This window comes from Camelus bactrianus, chromosome 29, assembly GCF_048773025.1.
Source record: "Camelus bactrianus isolate YW-2024 breed Bactrian camel chromosome 29, ASM4877302v1, whole genome shotgun sequence".
NCBI classification, from domain to species: Eukaryota; Metazoa; Chordata; class Mammalia; order Artiodactyla; family Camelidae; genus Camelus; species Camelus bactrianus.
Genome location: NC_133567.1, coordinates 3,449,152 through 3,469,443, shown reverse-complemented (window position 1 = coordinate 3,469,443; position 20,292 = coordinate 3,449,152). Strand labels below are relative to the sequence as shown.

The 20,292-nt window shown below is 49.0% G+C and overlaps 1 protein-coding gene across 1 annotated transcript; it reads right to left on the bottom strand.

Annotated features, from left to right (window-relative positions):
* Positions 1-11,128: 11,128 nt before the first annotated feature.
* MRPL15 (mitochondrial ribosomal protein L15) lies at positions 11,129-17,138 on the bottom strand. The gene is made up of 5 exons (XM_010970694.3): positions 16,879-17,138; positions 15,808-15,962; positions 15,055-15,220; positions 12,796-12,919; positions 11,129-12,326 (listed from the first exon to the last, which is right to left on the bottom strand). The coding sequence occupies exons 1-5, from the start codon at positions 16,984-16,986 to the stop codon at positions 11,989-11,991; spliced, it is 891 nt and encodes a 296-aa protein (XP_010968996.1). The 5' UTR covers positions 16,987-17,138; the 3' UTR covers positions 11,129-11,988.
* Between the last annotated feature and the right edge of the window lie 3,154 nt (positions 17,139-20,292).

Sequence of the window (20,292 nt, the reverse complement as noted above, 5' to 3'; positions counted from 1 at the left end):
TCATAAAAACCAGGGAAGGAAAAGCTTACCTAAAAAGCAGTTTAAGAGGACATAGGGGCTTTATAAAGCCAACTGCCTTGCCGTTCACGGCTCCTAAGCAAAGGATGGAGGCTGTCAAACGATGCTTTACGGGGCCCCTCGCTGGCACGCGGACCCCTGGGAGCGCTGGGGGAGTAGCCGCGGCCGCAGCCCCTGAGGCTTTGTCTCTCCAGCAGCATCCCGAGGAAGAAGCCAGGGCTGCTGGGGGATAGGCCTTCAGGGCTGCTGTACGTGGAAGACGTGCCCCATCCTCCCTGAATCAGGGGACGGTGGTCCTGGGGAGGGAGCCGGCACCCTCGCTGCAGCATCCTCAGTGCACCCAGACACCCACAGCCGGAGGCGGCGCCCGGGCCGGAGCTTGACGCTCTCTTCTCTCTTTCCTCCGCTCTCTGTGCTGTAACTTCGCCTTCGTGTCTTAATAGAAAATAGATTTTCACCCGCAAATTCTCATTCTTGGGACCTGCTTGTACCGTCACTGGGAAATTAGAAGACCTGTGCCTGAGTGACTGGCTCGCTAGCCTGAGGGAGGGCGGGCCCATCGAAAGCTGGGGGTCAACGTCGGCCCTTCTGAGGGTCTTGAAAACAAGCCACGTGCTCAGCAAGGACCCCAGGAACACACTGCCTGCCCCTCCCCCCAGCTCCCAGCTTCCACCCTCCTCTCGCACTGTTTCCAGGGGTTAATGCTCCCCATTCAGACCTTCATCCCCTCGGCAGCTAGTCAACCCCTCTCCTCGCAAACCAGGACCTAGCGGGGGGATCAGGTTCGTGTCTTCCTAGGCTCCGTGGTTCCTCTCTCTGTCACACACACACACACACACACACACACACACACACTCTCATGACACCGAGAGTCCTCACCATCCCTCTGTAAGGTGACAGCGGCTGGGTGAGCTGCAGGTGAGTGGGCAGCTGTCTTCACCTGTCCTGAGCACCCCCGGCCCCCTCCCCTAAGGTCAGGTGGAAAGCCAGCGGGACCGGCCCCAGCAGCAACCTCTTACTTGAATCTGCAGCACAACCCTTTCTCTTCACAGGGCGGATGGATCTCAGTTCTCCTGAAGGTCCCCGAGTGTCAGAGGAGAGCTCCAGCCACATCCTTTCCTCTTCTTTCTACACGAATTGGAATTACAGGCAGGACGTTGGAACAACATGTTGCCCCTTTCCTGGGACAAAATGCAGTTTGCCTTGGACGTCTGTCCCAGTGTCTCCACCTGAGGATTTGACAGTGGCTCCTTTCAAGACCCCTGTGTGGGTGAGCCGGGCCCCCTGCCCCCATTCCAGGGCACTCCAGGCAAGCCTGCCGTGGTCTGCAGTGGGGCACGTCCATCTGGGGCTAGGAAAAGGAGGTAGCAGGCCCCGGACAGGAGGGAATGCCAGATCCCAACTTTATCCAAACAGCAGCTACACCTTCAGAGATGTCTCAGGGCCAGGGCCCTTGGTCAGGTAGCCCCCCAGCGCCCTCCCAGCCCCCGCAGAACCATCCCTGCAGGGAACAAAGCACACATCGTGCAGTTTGGGTAACAGGGGACAAGGCACACCTGTCTCCCCACTTCTCGGGAGCCACTCTTGGTGGCAGCTTTGTCCTGACACACGAGCTTTCTGCCGCTGGGGCCCCACACAGAGCTGCTGCCCCGTGTTCTTGCTGCTCCCCGCCTTTCTGTCCCCAGGATGCCTGGGTCAACCTGGACTCTCATCCACTGTTCACCGTCCTCCTCACTGATCTCCTATCGTGGGGGTGGACCACTGCAAACTAACATTTACAAACACACGTGTTTGGGTATAACCGATCAGCACTGACGTCTTCTCTATAGAACATTCAGGAAGGACACATACAGTGGGACACAGACAGAGACCCAGGCCTGGGGGAGGGGCCAGGAACTGGAGTGAAGTCATCCGGGTCCCGCGCAGACGGCCCCTCCCTGCGGGGACAGAGCACAGGTGCGTCACCTCCCCAGACCTCAGCCTGCTCCCGCATCTGTACACCAGCAGCATGTGGTCAGAGGGCCTCTGAGGCCCTCAGGCTCTAAAACTTCAGGTCAGTAATATGGTTTCTGAGTGCTTACCTGGTAGCAGGCATGAAACGGCGCAGACCCCTACCCCAGTGAACGGAGAGTAACGGGGAAGGCAGATAATCAAATGAATAATTCTAAACAATGAACTTACAAGTGTCTAAATCACTACAAGGGAAACTCAATGTGCTCTCGGGCGAACGATCAGTCTGGGGATCGAGATGGCATGAATTTTCGCAACTGCCCAGCAGCCCTCGCTTGTTTAGGGAAAACACGTGCAGGTGAAGGAGACGTGCAGAAAGCACAGGCTGAGTCTCAGTGGGAATGCGGGAGCGCGAAGGCATCACCAAGAGGGCGGACCTTGAAGGAAAGACAAAAGCAAAGGAGCCCCGGAGCTCGGTCGTCCTGAGGAACTGACAGCCGCGGTCATTTCACAGCGTCTCCATCAGCCGAGAAGCTGGCCAGGTGGGTTCCAGCAGAAAAGCGCACCGAGCTGCTCAGACTCCCCAGAGAACTGGGCTCAGACGACAGGCAGGAACCAAGGCCAGCGGGCGGGGGGCGGCGAGGCCCACCCCGGCACAGACCCCCGCACACACCCCGCAGCAGCGCAGGGACGGCCCTGGGCAGCCTGTTTGACCCACGTCTTCCCACCACCAGCTGTGCAACCTGAGCACACTGTTAAACCTCTCTGTGCCTCCATTCCTCATCTGTAAAATTAACCTAAAAACAAATTTCAACACGTCTAAAATGTCAGCTGTGAGATGCGCTGCTATTTGATGAGCCACTAAGGAGAGGAAACACACGCACACAAGGCTAGTTAAGTTACGACACAGAACCTTCTCATCACTTCAGGTTTTTTATTTTATATCGCCTAAAAGCGCCTTCTTCGACCTATGGAGATACAGGTTTTTGCCACGTCACTCCGCCATAAACATAAAAAGGAAAAATCAACTCACTGGGATGCTTCCAGGCCTTTCCCAGTTAAGAGCGCAGCTCTCGCCGCAAGTGGCCCATTGGCCTGGCTGTAGCCATCCACGTTCCCGGGCCACCACGGCCACCCACAGCATTTCTGCAAAGCTGGCGCCACCGTCTTCCCCTGGACTTGCGTCCAGCCTCAGACCCCCCTCCTCCAAGGTCTGTGTTCTTGCTGCTGCTTCCTTGATGCCACTGGAGGTGTCCAGCTTTCAAAGCTCAGCCACAGTCCTTTCCATGGCATCCTCGACCCCCTGTCTCCAGAGACAGCGGGGACTTGCGCACCCTCCACACCACCGGGAAGACAGGGAGGCGCGAGGACCACGGGCGCGGGGACTGCGGGCAGCCGAGCCCCGTGCTGGCCCAGCGTCCAGATGCCAGAGCGGCGGGGCCTCAGAGCCCTGCGGAAGGTGGTCTTGCCGGCCCCCAGCTGAGGGTCATGAGGCTAGAGCTCACTTCTACAGGGAGCCGAGGGCCAGTACGTTGTCAGCACTCAGTACGCTTTGGTTGTTTTCTGCTTTTAAGAAATACTTATTTCTTAATAAATATTATTACTTCGTATTATTACTTACTATGAGAGTTTTACAAAGACGAGCCTTTTCATCTGAGTTTTGCAGACTGAGCAGGGTGCCTGGAAGACAAGCTGAAATGAGCTAAACTCCTAACTGCTCCCCCATTTCTCCCTTCCCACAGACATCTGGAATTGGGGTGGGGGCGATCAGGAGAGGGCAGGTAAGTGAGCCAGTTTTCTGCAGCTCTGAGGGGCAGCCGGAAGGCCGCTCTCCCCTGGATGGAGTTAAACGTGCAGAACCGGGGCCAGCACGCAGACCCACGCGGAGAAGCCCCAGCAAGCGAGGGACGGGCCTTCCGGCTCAGTGCAAGTGCGCCGGTCACTTTTCCCCTCGTTTTTCCATCTCTGGTTACTGAAGCTTAGCTTGCTGATGTGTCCTTGGGAGCCCGTGACAGCCTCATTGGTTTTCTTTTGTGTGACAGCAGGACTTGGAACACTGGATTCTATTTCCGACCTGACAGCTCACACACCTTGGCGGGAGGTGGGAAAGGCTCTCCCCGGGGAGAAGCGTCAGAAGAGGGAGTGGACCAAGGCCAGGACACCCTCTCCCGGTCCCCAGTGTGAGTGACCAGCGGGCGGGCGGGCGTGGCGTGGCTGATGGGTTGCTCCGTCCAACTGGAAAAGCCTTTATTTCACAATTCTCTTCAGAATGTCTAAGACCTTTCAGCCCTGAATCACCCTCGGTCCCTCTCCCTCGCATTCGCTTTTGGAGCAATTTGGTATTTCTAAGGGAAATGTCTGAAGAATACTTTGAACTCTTCACTTGACAAGTCATTGGCTGAAGGCACCAAAGTTCTGCTCTGTGTTTTTCGGTGGGAAATGAGAACAAGCGGCCGAGGCCTGGGTGGCAGGTGCGCAGGAGAGGAGGCTGGTCAGATGCTGGCTTCCCGCTGCACGAGCCGCCCAGGCGGACAGGCCTCTGGCGCTTTGGGCCCAGAAGTCTGAGTATGTTTTATTTTGGCCAATCGGTCAAGCTGCCCACGCAAAGGCTGGGCAGAGAGAGGGTCTCAGCAAGGAGGCCGAGCGCGCCCGGCTCCGCACACGCTCACCAACGCTGGATTCTATGATTTCTATCTCGTCGGTGAGGCTGTGCAGGCCTCGCACGCTTATGAACTGCTTCCCAGAATTCCTCGTTTCTCTTTCAGATGGTTTTATCCATCCACAGCCATTTATTTGCATCTTCCAACAGCAGCTAAAGAGGTGACTATCCATGCGGGCAGAAGGAAGGCCAGGAGTGATAGAAAAAGTGCCCTCACTTCTCCAGGGCAGTCGGGCCCCACGCAAGCTGGGAACCTCTCTCCAGGAAGCCTGCTCCTGGAACCTGGAAGCGGAGAAAACGGAAGTGCCCCAAGGAGCTGCTCCAGGGCCCCACCCTCCCCAACTGGCAGCAACTGCGAGGCCGGGGTGCCAGGCAAACAGCCATTCCAAGCTCCCTCTCTGTCACTGGCCCAGCCGTGGCGGGTGAGCCTGCAGTCTCAAGTTATAGATTTCTTTGTTTGTTCTAAAGAAAAGAAGCAGGGAGTTCATTTTGACCAGTAACCTTAACTAGGAGTCTTGGATGGTGAGGTTTAATGGGTTAAGTGTTTATGGTTTATTCATGTCATTTATAAAATGACGCCATCCTTGTTTTTACATTTTTTCACATTTTTTTAATAGGTGTACTTCCTGAAATAAACCACACACACACACACCCCCCCCTGTATTTTAATGCAAAAGTTATTCAATTTAACATACCTATTTTTTATTGTAGCGCCACCTGAACCTATCATACAAATGTCATTTCATTCTCAAATAGCTACCTGGACTTTTAAAACAATCATTGTCTCAGTCTTTCTAAAATGTTTTAGGCCTTAATAGAGAAATTTTAAAACATTCCTCCTCCGCAATCATTCATCAAATACAATTTGTATATCGTTCAAAGTATTTTTGTATTGCCTTTGTCTTCTCTTCTTTTAAAGAGCGAAATGTTATTCCGATGGAGGAAAAAAGTTTAATCACAAAAAAACGACTTAACAGCGATGGTTCTAAAGTCACCCTTAGGAAGTGTAAGAAATTTGAGGAAATGGCGCCCTCTCGTGCTATAGGTGAGGTACTGCAATATTCGAGCTTTATGACTTGTTTCAGAACTTACCAAACTTTCACGTGTACAAAAATTATCTGGGATCTTGTTAGAATGCAAATTCCTACTCAGACGGTACGGATGAGGACTGAGATAGATTCTGCGTTGCTAACAAGCTCCCCAGAAATGCCAATGCTGCTGGTTCATGGAATTTCAACGAGTTTATCAAGCCCGGTTGTTTAAATAGAATTAGAAAGTTGTAATGATTTGAAAAGATCTTTTTAGACGTTAATAAGTCAGATTTGCTTTCCCCCTTTTCTCCAAGGGGCTCTCTTTTAGTTGAATTGGTGGTGTTGATTACTAATTGCAGAAAAAAGATTGTCCTAAGTGAATCTCCTTTAATGCTCACCCCTAATTTTGTAACTACGCATCTAAGAACCTGCCCTCTTTCTCCTCTGCCCACTGCCTTACTGTGAAAACAGCTCTGAGGGCAGCGTTTCCACGGTCCATTCTGTCTCCCCAGCAGCTGGCAAGGGCTACATCACGGCAGGTTGTTGACCACGGCCCAGCCTGTTGGTCCAGGGAGATGAGTGGACACACACTGACTCCCCTCTGGCTGCAGCAGGTGCAGGGAGCCCAGCCCAAGTGTGTGCCCTGAGATTCTGCTGCGCAAGGAGAGGTGTGTGTCACCAGGGCCCATCTTCCCTGAAGCCGTGCGTATCATTTCTTCAGAAGAACAGCAAGTGCTGGTGCCTCTCGGACCCTGCTCTGCCCAGCGCTTGCTGATGACCTAATACCTTCTCTCTCACCCAGCACCATGCCACCCCGGCCCTTCCACTTTGCCGCAGACGCTGCTGCGGCTTTGAGCTTTAACGTCCACCCGGGGCAACACTGGCCCTGCTGGTGAGCAGCCCACTCAGGACACAAACCCAGGACCGCCTCATTCAGACTCTCCCGCTTTAAACCGCTTTGCCGCCACATTTAATGCTAGCTCGGGAGTGCACAGCGTCTGGGGTGTCTCTTTCCTAAACAGTCTGCAGCTGCTTTCAAATGTGCATGTTAAGAAGGGGGAAGGTACGGCTCAGGGGCAGAGCACGTGCCTAACAGGCACAAGGTCCGGGGTTCCATCCCCAGGACCTCCATTAAATTTTTTTAAAATAATATTTTAAAAACCTAATTACCTTCCACACCACCAAAAAATCAAATGTTTGTGTTAATATATAGTCTCAGAAAGTAAGAGTTTCTCCCTTCCTTACCCTTAAGACGCGAGGAGGCCCCCTGAGTGTCAGTTTTGGAGACTCGGGCAAGTCACATAACCGCAGAGCATTTCTGAGAGTTACGTGAGAATCAGTGTAAAAGCCGTCGCTGCTGCTTTGGGTTTGGATTCCTCCCCCTCCTTCTTTGGCACCAGCTACACCCAAGGCAGAACCTGGGTTTGCCACGCCCAGACTCAGGGTCCAATTCCTTTAAAACTCAGGGTGGACCGGAGTGTCGGGAGCGGGCCACCCACAGCACTTACGGCCCCGCGACTTAATCACCCCTGCACTTGGTGCTCTGCTCCTTCCCACCCGTCTGTGTAAGGCGATCACGGCCTTTCTGGCTGCAGCAGCTCCCGGGTCTGGGCTGTGCCTGCTGCGTGAGCCCCTCAGGCGGGCTGAATGCATAAATTCACGACCCATCAGGGATCCTGATGAAGCCGGACCAGGGTCAGACCTAGAAACCCTGGGAAGTGTTCGCATGTGGTCACCAGGTGGCAGTCTTGCCTCATTTCTGACGGCTAAGTTGGTGTTGTTTACGGTTTTTGTTTGTGGCATTGAAAGTCCACTTTCCCTCCTTAGAGCAGAAAGGAGAATCGACCGGAGGCTGCAGGGTTGGAAAGCACGTTGGAGGTCACCGCTCATCACTTCTGTGGGTCCCTCCCTCGTCTGCCAAAGCAGAGGGCCAACGCTTCACTCTGGGACGCTACTGCCCACAGCAGCCCACGCGGCCAGACACGACCGCCCCGCATCTGGGCGCCCTGCCCTCTGGCACATGCTAGGCTGGGCCACCCTGCTGGCATCTGACAACGTCTCCCCCATTGCAGAGCCGCCCCATGTTCCAAAGAACAAAGCAACGTTAAGAAAGGAGAATAAACCCAGGAAATTCCGAGGCGCTCAAAGGTCTTTGCTAATGCCTGTCAACCCGAGAGCCTCTGGTCTTGGACACACAGGCCACATACAGTGACAACCCAGGGCGTCTTGCTTTTATCCTTAGATCTCCAAGTGGCGTGAACTCTTCCTAAGCTCCAACTGCCCCGGCCCCGGATGCTCCCTCATCACCCTTGGGAACGACCAGCAGCCCAGGGCGCCGGGCAGCATTGAACTGGAGCCTCCCTGCCACGCAGCCATGGAGGGACGGGCTGTGTGGAACGTGCCTGTTCCGGCTGAGAACGATGCACACGACTGTGGTGTCAAGCCCAGGAAACAGCTGCGGGTGACTAAGCCCCAGCTCCCTGAATAGGGGCTCCCTGAGCAGGTCGCGACCCCAGACAGCTGTTTCCTGTTTTCAGTCTTCCTTTATCGGTCCATCCTGGTTTCCTCTCACCTGAAGGCCGCTGAAGACAGCCAAGTGAAGCCAGCCTGGTGCTCGCCCATCTCCTCTTCCACCTTCTACTGCTGCTCTGGGGACCCTTCCAAGGGCCTCAAGTACATCCTGAGACGGGAGGGCTTGCCATGTCTCGACCTTCATGTGACTGCTGCCTCCCCCGGATCCCGAGAACCATGTGCTGACGTCATAGGAAAGAACAAATCTGCCCCCACGGGCGATCTGTCCCTTTGGCTCTCGCCCTGGGCTGTTTCCAGGGCTCAGCCGTGCTGCTTCTGCACCTTTTGTAAAACGATGTTGCCTGTAGCCTGAAATGTCCAGGAGGGCCCCTTCTCAAGGCTCTGACCCTTAAGGGGGTAACACTTTTCCATTTGTATAGAGATAAGAAGTTGCAGGATAGAAAATAACATTTGTCTTGATGGAGGTTTACAGGGACACCGTGACCTGGCCCACGTGCACAGCTGCAAGAACAGAAGATTCCAACACCAAGACGTCTGCAAAAACCAACCACACCCCCTCCCCTTTCTAGTATAAAAGGAGCCTGAATTCTGACTTGGGGAAGACGGTGCTCCAGGACGTCAGCCTGCCACCTGCTAGGTCTGCTGGCTCTCCAAATAAGGTCACTGTCCCTTGCCCCAACACCTCGTCTCCCGACTTACTGGCCTGTCACGCGGCGAGCGGAGCGAGTTTGGACTCCGTAACACTGAGGAGATACCGGTCCCTCCAGAACGCAGCTGCGAACTGAATCACAAAGAGGGCGTCCAGCAGCACGTGGGCGGGGCGGCGGCCCACCTGGAGCGATGGCCACGCTGGCGCAGAAAGCGGGCTTGCACGTCCGTCTGCAACTCCAGGCCCGACACAGAACAGGAGGTGTTTAAACGCAAGCAAGTTCATTTCTGCGGAAATAGATGGAGGTCAGCGTTTCCCTCGGCCCCAGGCAACAGCTCCATCATCACTGTATTAGAGCCCAGAGGAACTTCAGACGCCACTCAACACGACTCCTGCACGACACAAAGGTTAAGTGTCACTGCATCTTACAGGTAAAAAGACGAAGTGGCCAATTACAGGCTGCTATTTCAGTGGTTTAAGGGTGCAGCTGCCCCTCAAGGGAAGTGCCTCTGAAAGAGATTAAATGCAGTGAGGAAGGTCGTTGCCTTTATCCGCCGTCTATGCCTTTTTGATTAAAAAAAGAAAAGACCCCAGACAGACTCAACAGTGGTTTAATTTCCTCTGGAAGGAGGTGACAACAGGCAGAGAAAGTGGACTTTTACTTTTCAGACTCAGCGTTACAAAATTTCAAAACAGGCGTGGACCACTTTCACAATGAAAGGCAGTTTTTTGGGACTTTTCCCAGCAGTGATTTTTAAAAAAGAAAACGTACCCTACTCCTGACTCAGTGAGTCGCTGTCATCGTCAATAAGCAGTTTCTCTGCACCTTGTGTTTTTCTGCGCAATCTGTCACCCCCTCTTCTGTGCACGCTATTCAGACACGGCGTTTCAGAGACCTACAGGAAGTGTAAGGCAGCTTTACTGCCAGAATGTTTAGAAAAGGCAGGCAGAGAAGAGACGGCTTCCAGGGCTGTCATCGCTCTCCCTCAAGGACACCGTGCTTATCGAGGCTGATGAACTAACCAGCTCAGGTCTGTAACTTACTGAGCCCAGCATTCCAGAATGGTGGATATACTGTAAAACACAGAATTAAAGAATTCTGCACTTTTCCAGATGTTTGTCTACCGTAAGTCAGTTAACCTCAGGGCTGAAGTTTGGTCAACACCAAAAAAGGCATCAGTCCCCTCACTGGTTGTCCAGTGCAGCCACTCTCTTTTCCCACCCGTAACAATTTTTTAGCTAAGAACACACGCTACCAAAGAAGACTCCAGCCCCTTGTGAGACAGAAGGGCTGGACCCAAGCTCTGGCCAGTGCGATCTAAGTGCAGGTTTGGTGTGGCAGCTTTCAGATGCTCTCTTAGGAAAAGCTGGCTCCTTGCTGGTCCCTGTGGATCCTGAAGACGCACATCTCACTCTAGAGATAGGAGAGGGCGGGGAGGGGCTCAGAGACCTACACTGGTCTCCACACCCCATCTCTGAGAGAAAAAGAAACTCTCACTCAAGCCACTGTGACTTGGGTTCTTATCAATGGAGCCAAGACCCCAGCTCTCTGTAAAGTGAAAATGTTTTTAAATTTTTTCCTATCCTCTGAAATTCATAGGTGACTATCAGAGATGGTTCTACTAAGAAGTGGTCTAATGACAAGCCAAACTATATAATACTAGATAAAAACTGAAATGTATTCTTGATACATAAATTATTTATAAGCTGAATCTTATGACTGGATAAAGAAGTTGTGGTATATTTATACAGTGGACTACTCCTCAGCCATAATAGTAAGATAATGCCATTTGCAGCAACGTGATGGACCTGGAGATCGTCATTCTAAGTGAAGTAAGTCAGAAAGAGAAAGAAAAATACCATATGATGTCACTTATACGTGGAATCAAAAAAAAAAAAAAAAAAAAGGACAAACGAACTTATTTACAAAATAGATTCAGACACAGAAAACAAACTTACAGTTACCAGTGGGGGAAGGAAGTGGGAAGGGACGGACTGGGAGTCTGAGAGGTGCAGACACTGACCACTGCGTATCAAACGGACAGACAGCAAGTTCACACTGTGCAGCACAGGGGACTACGCTCAGTTCCCCGCAGTCACCTGGTGAAGGAGGGTGAAAGCGAGCACGTGCGTGCTCACGCAGGACTGAAGCGCTGCGCTGCACACGAGACACTGATACAACACTGTAAGCTGACTATACGTCAACAAAAAATACATACATAATTGAAAAATAAAATAAATTGAAACTTAGGTCAGCAATGTATGAGGTAGATAAGTTAACTGTACTGCTCAGGTTTTTAATTTTTTTATTTTAATAAACAGACAGCAATTACTTTATTTCTACTGTAGAAGAATTATCATGAATTATTCAAGATTCAACTGCATTGAGACAAATTAAGCTTTCGTACGGTTTGGCCACAACAGATCCTCACAAAGCTAATGAGCTTACTGACTGCTGAGCCTTTCATGTTAATCAGGTTTAATTTTCACATGACCAACTGTTTTTATGGCTTATATGATCATTGAACATTTTTTCAAAATCATTTACAAGGACTGAAAGACAAAGGTTTCCAAGGTCAAATCACATCCGTCAGAATTAGAACATCTGCCTTCCTCGCTGATGGCTTGATCGTTTTTGTCGACTCACCAGAGTTGAGAAACTGAATTTGCTTGGAATTTTTGTCTCTATTTTGCTAGCAGATACCGAACTATTTACAAGCTCTTCACCAGTCTTGAACCTTAAACCCACATCCCACCTCTGAATGGTCCCGAGTTGAAGGCTTACTGTCTGGACCCTGGGAGGCTCACCAGCTCATCAGCGGCCTCTGACCTCGCCCCAGCAGCACCGCCCCACCCCCCGCCCCGCTCGTTCCCTCGGACCTGCAGCAATGATGAGACAAGACCTGGAGGAAAAGACGATGAAAAACTCGACTGGAAATTTTCTGAGAGTTACACGCGTCCTTGGACAGAGAGCCAGGGAGCCTGTGTCTCTGAGGACGCACACAGATCCAGCTCCTCTATGCAGTGCCTGCTTACTGCATTTTTATTTCAATTTAGATGAAACAGAGGAAGATGCACGCTGCCGCAGAGAACAGCAGCACCCGCCGAGGGGCCCGCCCCGCCGCGCCCCCACGCCCCGCCACGCGGGCTCAGGAGCTGTGGTACTGGAGCAGATCCTCATCTGTGGGCTTGAGGAGCTTCCTGTCTGCCACGCTCACCACCCAGCCAGGAGCAAGACCGAAGAAAATCTGCCGTGGATCCTTTCGAGCACTGAGCATTCTGAAGAGTTCATCTTTGGTGATATCAGGTAAAACGTAACCGTACTTCTTGGCGAGCTCAAGTCTTGCTTCGGGAAACCCGGCAGGGTCCGCCAAGTAGCCGCGGTTCTTCGCGTCAGTGTAGTAGGGCACCAGCGCCTCGGGGGGGAGCATGCGCTTTGGAATCGGTTGTCCTCGGAGAAAGAATGGAATAGGTTTGCACAGGATTTCTAAAAAACAAATGTTTAAGTGAAAAAAGTTGCAAACATTGGCTATGTGCATAATGATTTTCTTCTAATAATGATATACTTCAACTATTAATTTTTAAATATTTTCAAGGTGAGAACTTAATTCCAAGAACTTTTTTCTTTATTAAACAGGCTTGTCTTAAGCAAATGGAAATGCTTGGTTTTCAAAAATCTGCATCTTGAAAGTCAGTTACTCCTGGGTTACCAACAATTAGTGAATTTCCAAACATGGGAAGTACCGTGTTTAAGCCCCACGTTTCCCTTTTTGTGACATACTGGCTGAGGGACACGAAAAGACAGAGCCCCACCAGCCACACCGCAAGCAGAACATCCTAAAACAGGAAACCGAGCTGCCTGGACAGCAAGTCAGGGAGCCGTGAGGCCGTTCAAACCCTGGCTGGGCGGTCAGCACGAGGCCCTGAGGGGAGCGAGCGCCTGGGGACGAGCTTACCCAGGCTCCTGGGGTCGTAGAAGGCGGTGGTGACCACGCCTCCGTTCTTCTCAATTGCAGCGATGGCGAGCTCCGAGGCCAGCTGCACTTCAATGTTAACCTTCGCCTTAAAGGTGTCAGCGCCCTGTCACACGTCAACACAAGGCCTGTGAGCAGACCACTCGCCTACAAGGGGGTCAGTTCGGGCGGGCTGCCTTCTACACTGTTTCTCCCCAAAGTGCCTACAAGGTAACAGCTATTCCTACTTTAAATACCTCTGCTTTGAGGTCCCACCAAACAACATCAAATTCTTTCACCCTTTTTTAGGCCAGCTTGTTTTACCAATCTTCACTTCCTATGAGCAGGGATGGCTAGATTTCCATTGTATGTTCTCAGCGGACACCAGCATAAGCACTCCTTCCCACTGCTTCACTAACAGGAGACTAGTTAATCCGCAAACAACCCTCAACCAACAGAATTATCGCCACACCAACAGCACAGATGGCGACACTGACGCACAGAGAGGTTAGGCAACTTGCCCAAGATCACAGAGCCAGGGAGTCTACTCCTGGTGCCTGCATTCCTGCCACAACAGCACGCGGTGTGATACAGACAAAAACACACATTCTTTACCCACGCGTAAGCCAGAGGCCAAGAGATGGTCAAAGAGGGTGATCAGCAAGCTAGAACCGGCGAGAAACAAAACATCTGACAACGGCATTTGAGCGTCAAAGGGTCAGGCCCTCTAAGGAAGGAGGCGGAGAGGACGGCAGAAATACAAATGTAGCACTGAACTGCTTAAAGTCCTGTCCTTGGTCACTTGAGTTAAGATATGTCATATTTTACTCTAATTTCAAAACAGAGTCTGGCAAAAATAAAGAGATGGTCACTGTTCTTTTTGCAGTGATACAAATCTGCTACTTTGGTGTGCCTGAAGCAAGCTGGCTTCCAACTTCAAAACATGCCATCAGTTCCAAGACACATTCTCTCACATTCCCCACCTGTGACACTGGTGGGCATTTTCAGTCAGTGGGACCTCTGATCAATAAAACAAGGTCTTGCCGTAGCATTTGAGATTTCTAATTACTGCTCCATAGATGACTTAACCGTTTCCCTCCCCTTGGGCACCGGGGTTGATTCCAGTACTCCAGTACACTAAGAAGCGTATTTACAATTTCTTTAATTAGGTTTCTTTCATTTTGTTCTTCCTTGAGAACATATATTCCCAAATTGGTAATTTTGCACTGAAAGATCAAAACAGTCACTACCCATGATTTACCGCAAATCTGAAATCCAGAAAAGTTTACCCAGTTTACAGGGCTGTAGGTGACGTGTGACTGCACTCAACCACTGCCCTGGGGCAGACCGCAGAATGGCTTCTGCCGGTTTAACAGACACAACCCGAAAGCTGCTGGATGTACAGTCTGATGCCTGGTGAGGTCGTGGGCTTTTCCACATGTTGATCTACATGTGTATTCCTTATACACCCAAAGCAGAGCACTGAGGCTTACTCGTGTATTTGGTATTCTCCCTTCAAATCATTTTATTCAGAAAGCTTTTATCCACATTTACTTTTTCAAAGGAATCGAAACGGTCTTCCTGTAAACATATGCTGCCCCCTGGTGGACATGCAGTCACTTACACAGCTTTATTGTATTACTGACATACAAGAAACAGGTGCTGCTTAACAATGCACTTTTATTTGCTTATGAAACTCCTGGCCAATTTCTATAAATAGAAAACATCTTCACTACAATGAGAACTAGATTTGATTTATTCCTTTCTTCCATAAATACTGAGTGACTATCATGAGCTAATATTTCCAATATTGAAAATACAGCAATGAATCAAAGCACTTGCTCTCAAAGAACTGACATCACATTGAGGAAGACAATGACACTCAAATGCATTGGTAATGAACGTCAGGTGTTCATACATTCAAAGAAGCCTTTGCCAAAGTAAGGCAGTCGGGTTATGCGGGTGAGAGTGCTCCTTTATAAAGAACGTCAAAAAGATCTTCCTAGTAGGATGACGTTCAAACAGAGAACCAAAGGGAGAGCAAGGGAGCAAGCGGAACAGACACATGGGAGCGGAGCCCCCCCACCCCAGCCCCCAAGACAGCGTGCGGCTTTCCAAAACCACAACCCAGTATAACAGTCGCCACTACATGACGGTCACGACAAATCAAAGGGGATAAAAACAAAGGAGGCACAGTGTTGATTATACGGAAGTCAGAACGCCGTCTGTGTTTTAACTCCAAAAAACCGAATGCAGGCTTACCTCCTCCACCAGCTGGACGCCATAATCCCTTTTAGATGGCTGGACGGTCACACCTCTTCCATTGACAAGCTGGGTTAAGTCAATAGGTTGTGTAGGATCAACTCGACCCAAATCAATAAGATACTGCAGTCTACTGAGACTCAAAGGCTGATACTGGCGTCTGAAGCTAAAAGTAACAGGTGGAAAACTCAGTCAGGCCTACCTTCCTGTAGGATCTTCAAATTAACTCAAAGCTCTGTCCTGTGTTTTCCTCTATCAATTTAGATGGCTTAAAAAAGATCCTGAGGACAGCATAAACATGTAATATTCCTTGATTTTTGACAATGAAAAAAAAACCAGTATTTGCCTCTGGAAGCATTTATTTCACTCATTTACACAAATAAACAAATATGTGGAAAATTTAACCCACTATCTGAATTACATTATAAATGAAACTCAAAGTAATGGCAATTACCTTTTATTGGGCAACTACATTGGGCCAGACTTTTATATATATATTACTGCTCTAGACAACCCTGAGAGCCGGCACTATCGGCTCCACCTTGCACGTCTGAGTGCAACGCCTGGCTTTTTCTCCTACTAATCCATGCTAAATTTCACTACTGAAAATGTTCCAGAGAAACAGTAGCAAAGTTTGCTTCAAAGTGGATTTAAACTTCTACCAAGCTATTTGAAGATGATTCTCAGTAAAAAGTAGGGATTTTTATGCTAAGAAGCAAAGCGAAAAAAAAAAAAAAAGCAAAACAAACTTACCTGTGTCCTTCATTAAACCCGTATTTTGGGATTCGAAGGTAAAACGGGGTCTGGCCTCCCTCAAAGCCCAGTCGGGGCAGAGTTCCTCTCTGCCGTTCTCCCTTGTGGCCTCTGCCACATTTTCGACCTCTTCTCCGACCTCTTGGTCGTCTTTCCTACAAGGAAAGAAATGTTTTATGAGCTACAGACGCATCTTTTTAAACTGTATTTCACCTTTGAGCTGTTTCTTTTCATTAGGCCCTTCATTCAACCCAACCGACCAGTACCAGCTAACACCACTACATGCAGGGCACCATTCTAGCTGCTCTAAAAAGTCCAAACACTCTACATTTGCAACTTTTCCCTTGAAGATGGAGCTAGTTCTTGCAACCAAAGCCCAGGATGTGTTTCAAAGGCAAAGTTCCAAGGACGAGATGAGAAAAAGGATTCTTTGGTAGGCTGGAAGTGACACAAATCCTGGAATTAAACATCCAGAACAAGCCAAGTTTACATGAGATTCAAGCGCATTTATTTTGGACTTAATTGTAACTACGCCATTGTTACCCACATACAGTATTTTATTTAAATGTGAATTTATAAAGAAAATACCTTTCTTAATTTACTTCCTGTCATTTCATGAAAGCAGTGAATTATTTATTGGGGGCTAATTAGGCTTATTTATTTATTTTTAATGGAGGTTCTGGGGATTGAACCCAGGACCTCATGCATGCTAAGCGTGAACTCTACCACTGAGCTATATCCTCCCTACAACGAGTTTATTTTTAAAACGACAGTCTGTCCACTGACACCTTTTCTAGCCGTGTTTGGTGACTGGCAGAACAGACACCTAACGTAATCAATCTTTCCCACAAAGGTTAAGGCACACTGGAAAAGGACTTCGTTTTGAAAGACACAGTCATTGGTAATTCCTGCAGCTTCGGTCTCCCGGCCTACTTAACGTAATTATGCTCCTAAACAGGAACCTTACTGCCAATTGGAACCGCGTGGGCAGCTTCTCCCGCGTCAGTTAAGGACCCCGCGTTCCCCCAGTGCCTCCGGACCCGCGACCCCGCACCGCCCCCAGCCACTTACCGGTTTCCTGGAGCCCGGGTTCGGCTGCAGGTTGGCCAGGCTCACACGGGGCAGGGCCCGTAGCAGGCCCAGGGCCCGGACCCCACCACCTCGCACCGGGCCGGCCATGACCCGCGCGCCCGACAACCTGCAAGGGCGCGGGGCCGCTCAGACCCAAGTGCTTCCGGGCGCTGCTTTACGGCCGAGGCCCCGCCCCCGTCGTGCTGCAGGGCTCGCGGTACGGCCAGCCGCAGGGCGCGCCGGAAGCCGGGCTCCGCCATGGCGGCCGAGGGGGTGGTCTGTTGACCTCTGGGGGCTCCGGCCTTGTTTTCAGCTTCCTGGGGATGAGATCGTGTTCTGGGACGGCGCTCCTTGACGTCGGCTCTGAACGTACGACGTTCTCTGCCGCCGCACAGAGCAGGCGCTGAATACGCTGCGCGTTGGAGAATGTGGAGCCCTCGTGGCCGGCCGGTTGGGTCTCTCCGCCTGTCCTCTGGGCGCGCCCTGGGCGCTGCGGTGCCGGCTTGAGCTTGGCTGCTTTCACCCCCTGAGACAGGACAGTAGTGCCCGGGGCCCAGCTGTCAACCTGCCCGACGGGGGCAGCCTGTGAATAAGGTTCAAACTGCAGCCCGCCCGAGTCCCGGAGATCCTAGCTTCGCCCGTTCACGGGGGAGACGTCGGCGAGAGTCACACGCGTGCCGAGTCAGCCTCTTTCGGTTCGTCGGCTAAACAGCCCCTCGTGGCGTAGATGTTTTTTACCTTTCACAGACGTGGCAACGTCGGTGCCTTGACCAAGGTCTCAGCAAGCCGCAGAGCCAGGGGTCAGGCTTTGCTTCATATTACATAAGTAGGATTGTTTAATAACATAAAATTGAATATCTGCATCACAAAATATGTCACGTTATTTTCGCTCAAAAAAATCAGCTTCCCTAGTTTTGTCTTAAGTGAGTGTAATATAGCGCGTACTCCTTCCTTTTTCTTTCTCTTATTGTTCTTTTCTGTATTTCACAGCCTTGCAGCAGGCTTGTTCCTGCTGGTTCCGACTAGGGATCGCAAGTCGTGAAGGTGAGAAATTTTTGGAGGGCAGCTACGTCTATACTTAACCTTTTTTAAAGTTATTTAAAATCAAATATTAAAAACTACAGAAAGAAAAAGTTGGCGTTTCTTCCTTTTTAAAAGCAATATTTGTGAGCAAGACACTGAACTTACTGAAAAATATACTTGGATGAAGTCAAACAGGATCTTGCTTCCAGGTTGTTTGAATCTAGTAGAGACTTTGCAAAAATGAGTATTTTTTTTAAAAGGTTAAAGAAAGTAGGCCTCTTTTAGACCTAATGGCACAAATACAAGAAAAATACAGATGTATGAGTTCTATAAAACAATATGAAGATAAAGTCCAGACTATTTAAAAGTACAGAAGAAAATATAGTGGGAAAAAACAAGCTAGCTAGTTTCTGCCTTTAAGATTTTTCAATTCAATATATTTCATCATTTTTTTTCTTTAGAAATTTCATACTTATGGGAAGAAAATTGGGAAATATGTTGCAAAATGTGCCCTAATGTATAGAAAGATCCATAGTTCCCCCCATCTAGAAAATCATTGTTTGCATTAAGTAATGAGCTTCTGATGAGTGTTAATGCCAGTGTTTTTTATCATCGAAAAAAAATTTGTTGAATAAATGAGATACAAGAACTAGAAAACAGTGTGCTGCACTTCTGGGAAGTAGATGCCTTGTGTTGTGTAGGTTATGTAATGGTGGACACCAGTTAATTACAGTGGAAATAGTAATTGTAGTTAAGTGTCAGCTACAGATTTGTTTATCCTGTATGCAACATGCTGATAAAGCAAATTAAATAGTCAAAGTAACTTGCTGAGTCTCGTCTGTGCTGTAAGAATGTAAATTAAGGGTGTGTGGTAAGTCATCCATCCTTACGCCTGCGGATGTCCCACATCATCGTTATCATCGCAGGAAAATATTAAGGACCCATATGCTTGGGGTGTTGTGCCAGTCCCTGTTTAAATCACATTAAGGAGACATTAAACAACAAGAAAATAGTAAGTAATGATAAGAAATAAAAAGAAAACATCTCAGCAGCTATTTCAGATCCATCCTGATTCCAGCCCTGGTGAATAATGACTACTGATTCATGTAAAAGAATGAAATGAACCCTATAAAATAGTATAACCTGGTCCCTTGGTAAGGGCCTCTTTCTCGTACAATCCCAAATGATCTCCCCCCCACCGATCCCAGTGCCTTGACAGTCTGTCAATACAGATTGATTCCTTTGAGCTTACTAATTAAAATAAAAATTCTTGAGGATGTTGGAGAATAGAAGTGGGGGATGGAAATAAAGGGGATAAAATCACACGAGGTACTTTGTGTGAATGGTAATGGTAACACACTATGAAAAGCCTAGTTGACTCACCTTTCTGTTTCTAAGATCAAAAACCAACAAAACAAAAGCATATATATAAAAGTCTATCTCACCTCCCTAAGTGAGATCACACATAAAATAATATTTGGGCAGAGATGGGAACAAGAGGAGGAAAGGAATTTCAGTGATTCGATTATTCCTGAGTTTCACCATGAGTCAAGAAGTCATTTTGAGAATGGGACCAAGAATAGGCTGATTTTGTGATGAGCAGAGCTGAGAAGTAGAAAACAACTGGAGAGGTAACTTTCCTTAGTGGAGCTGGAGGAAGCCAGGGGCAGGAGAGCAGTGAACCCCTTTGCTATTGGGAGAAAACAAAATATCAAGACAGCTAAGACGGTATGGAAAGGGCTACAAATAAACGTCACCTTCATAAAAACGACCTAGTTCTATCAAAGGTGGCTCCCTGACTCGGGTCTTCACATCCAGACAGTTTTTGTTTTGATTTTTTTAAAGTACGTAATGCATACATTTGTGATGAAAAAAAAAAAAATCAAATCATACGAAAGGGCCCGTAATGAAAAGCAGGAGTTCTTCACAGGCTATCACATTTAACTTCCTGTTTTCATTTCCCCTGGTGATTGTCTCCACATTTACAAGTTAAAATGCCCCTATCACTGATTGTTTTATCAATTTTTGACTTTGTATACTCACTTGTCTTATGATAGAGGAAGATTTAGATAATTTAAACTATTTCCTCCTGGTCTTTCCTTTTCTCTCATGGTAATCCACATGATTTCAGTAATACAAGCACTTTAAATTTTCAAGTTTCAGAAAAGTACATGAGCTCCTCAGCCTACTTAAGGATGCTGACAAGCCTCACCTCCCACTTCTTTGCCTCACTTCTTTCCAACTTCTGTAAACTATCTATTTTCTTTAATGCTGTCACAGATTACAATACACCTATACACTTTAAATGATCATATATGTAAATAAGAAGCTGCGACAATTACTAAACCTCCTCTCTTTAGAGCAATTTTCAGTATTTTCCTCTTTCCTGGC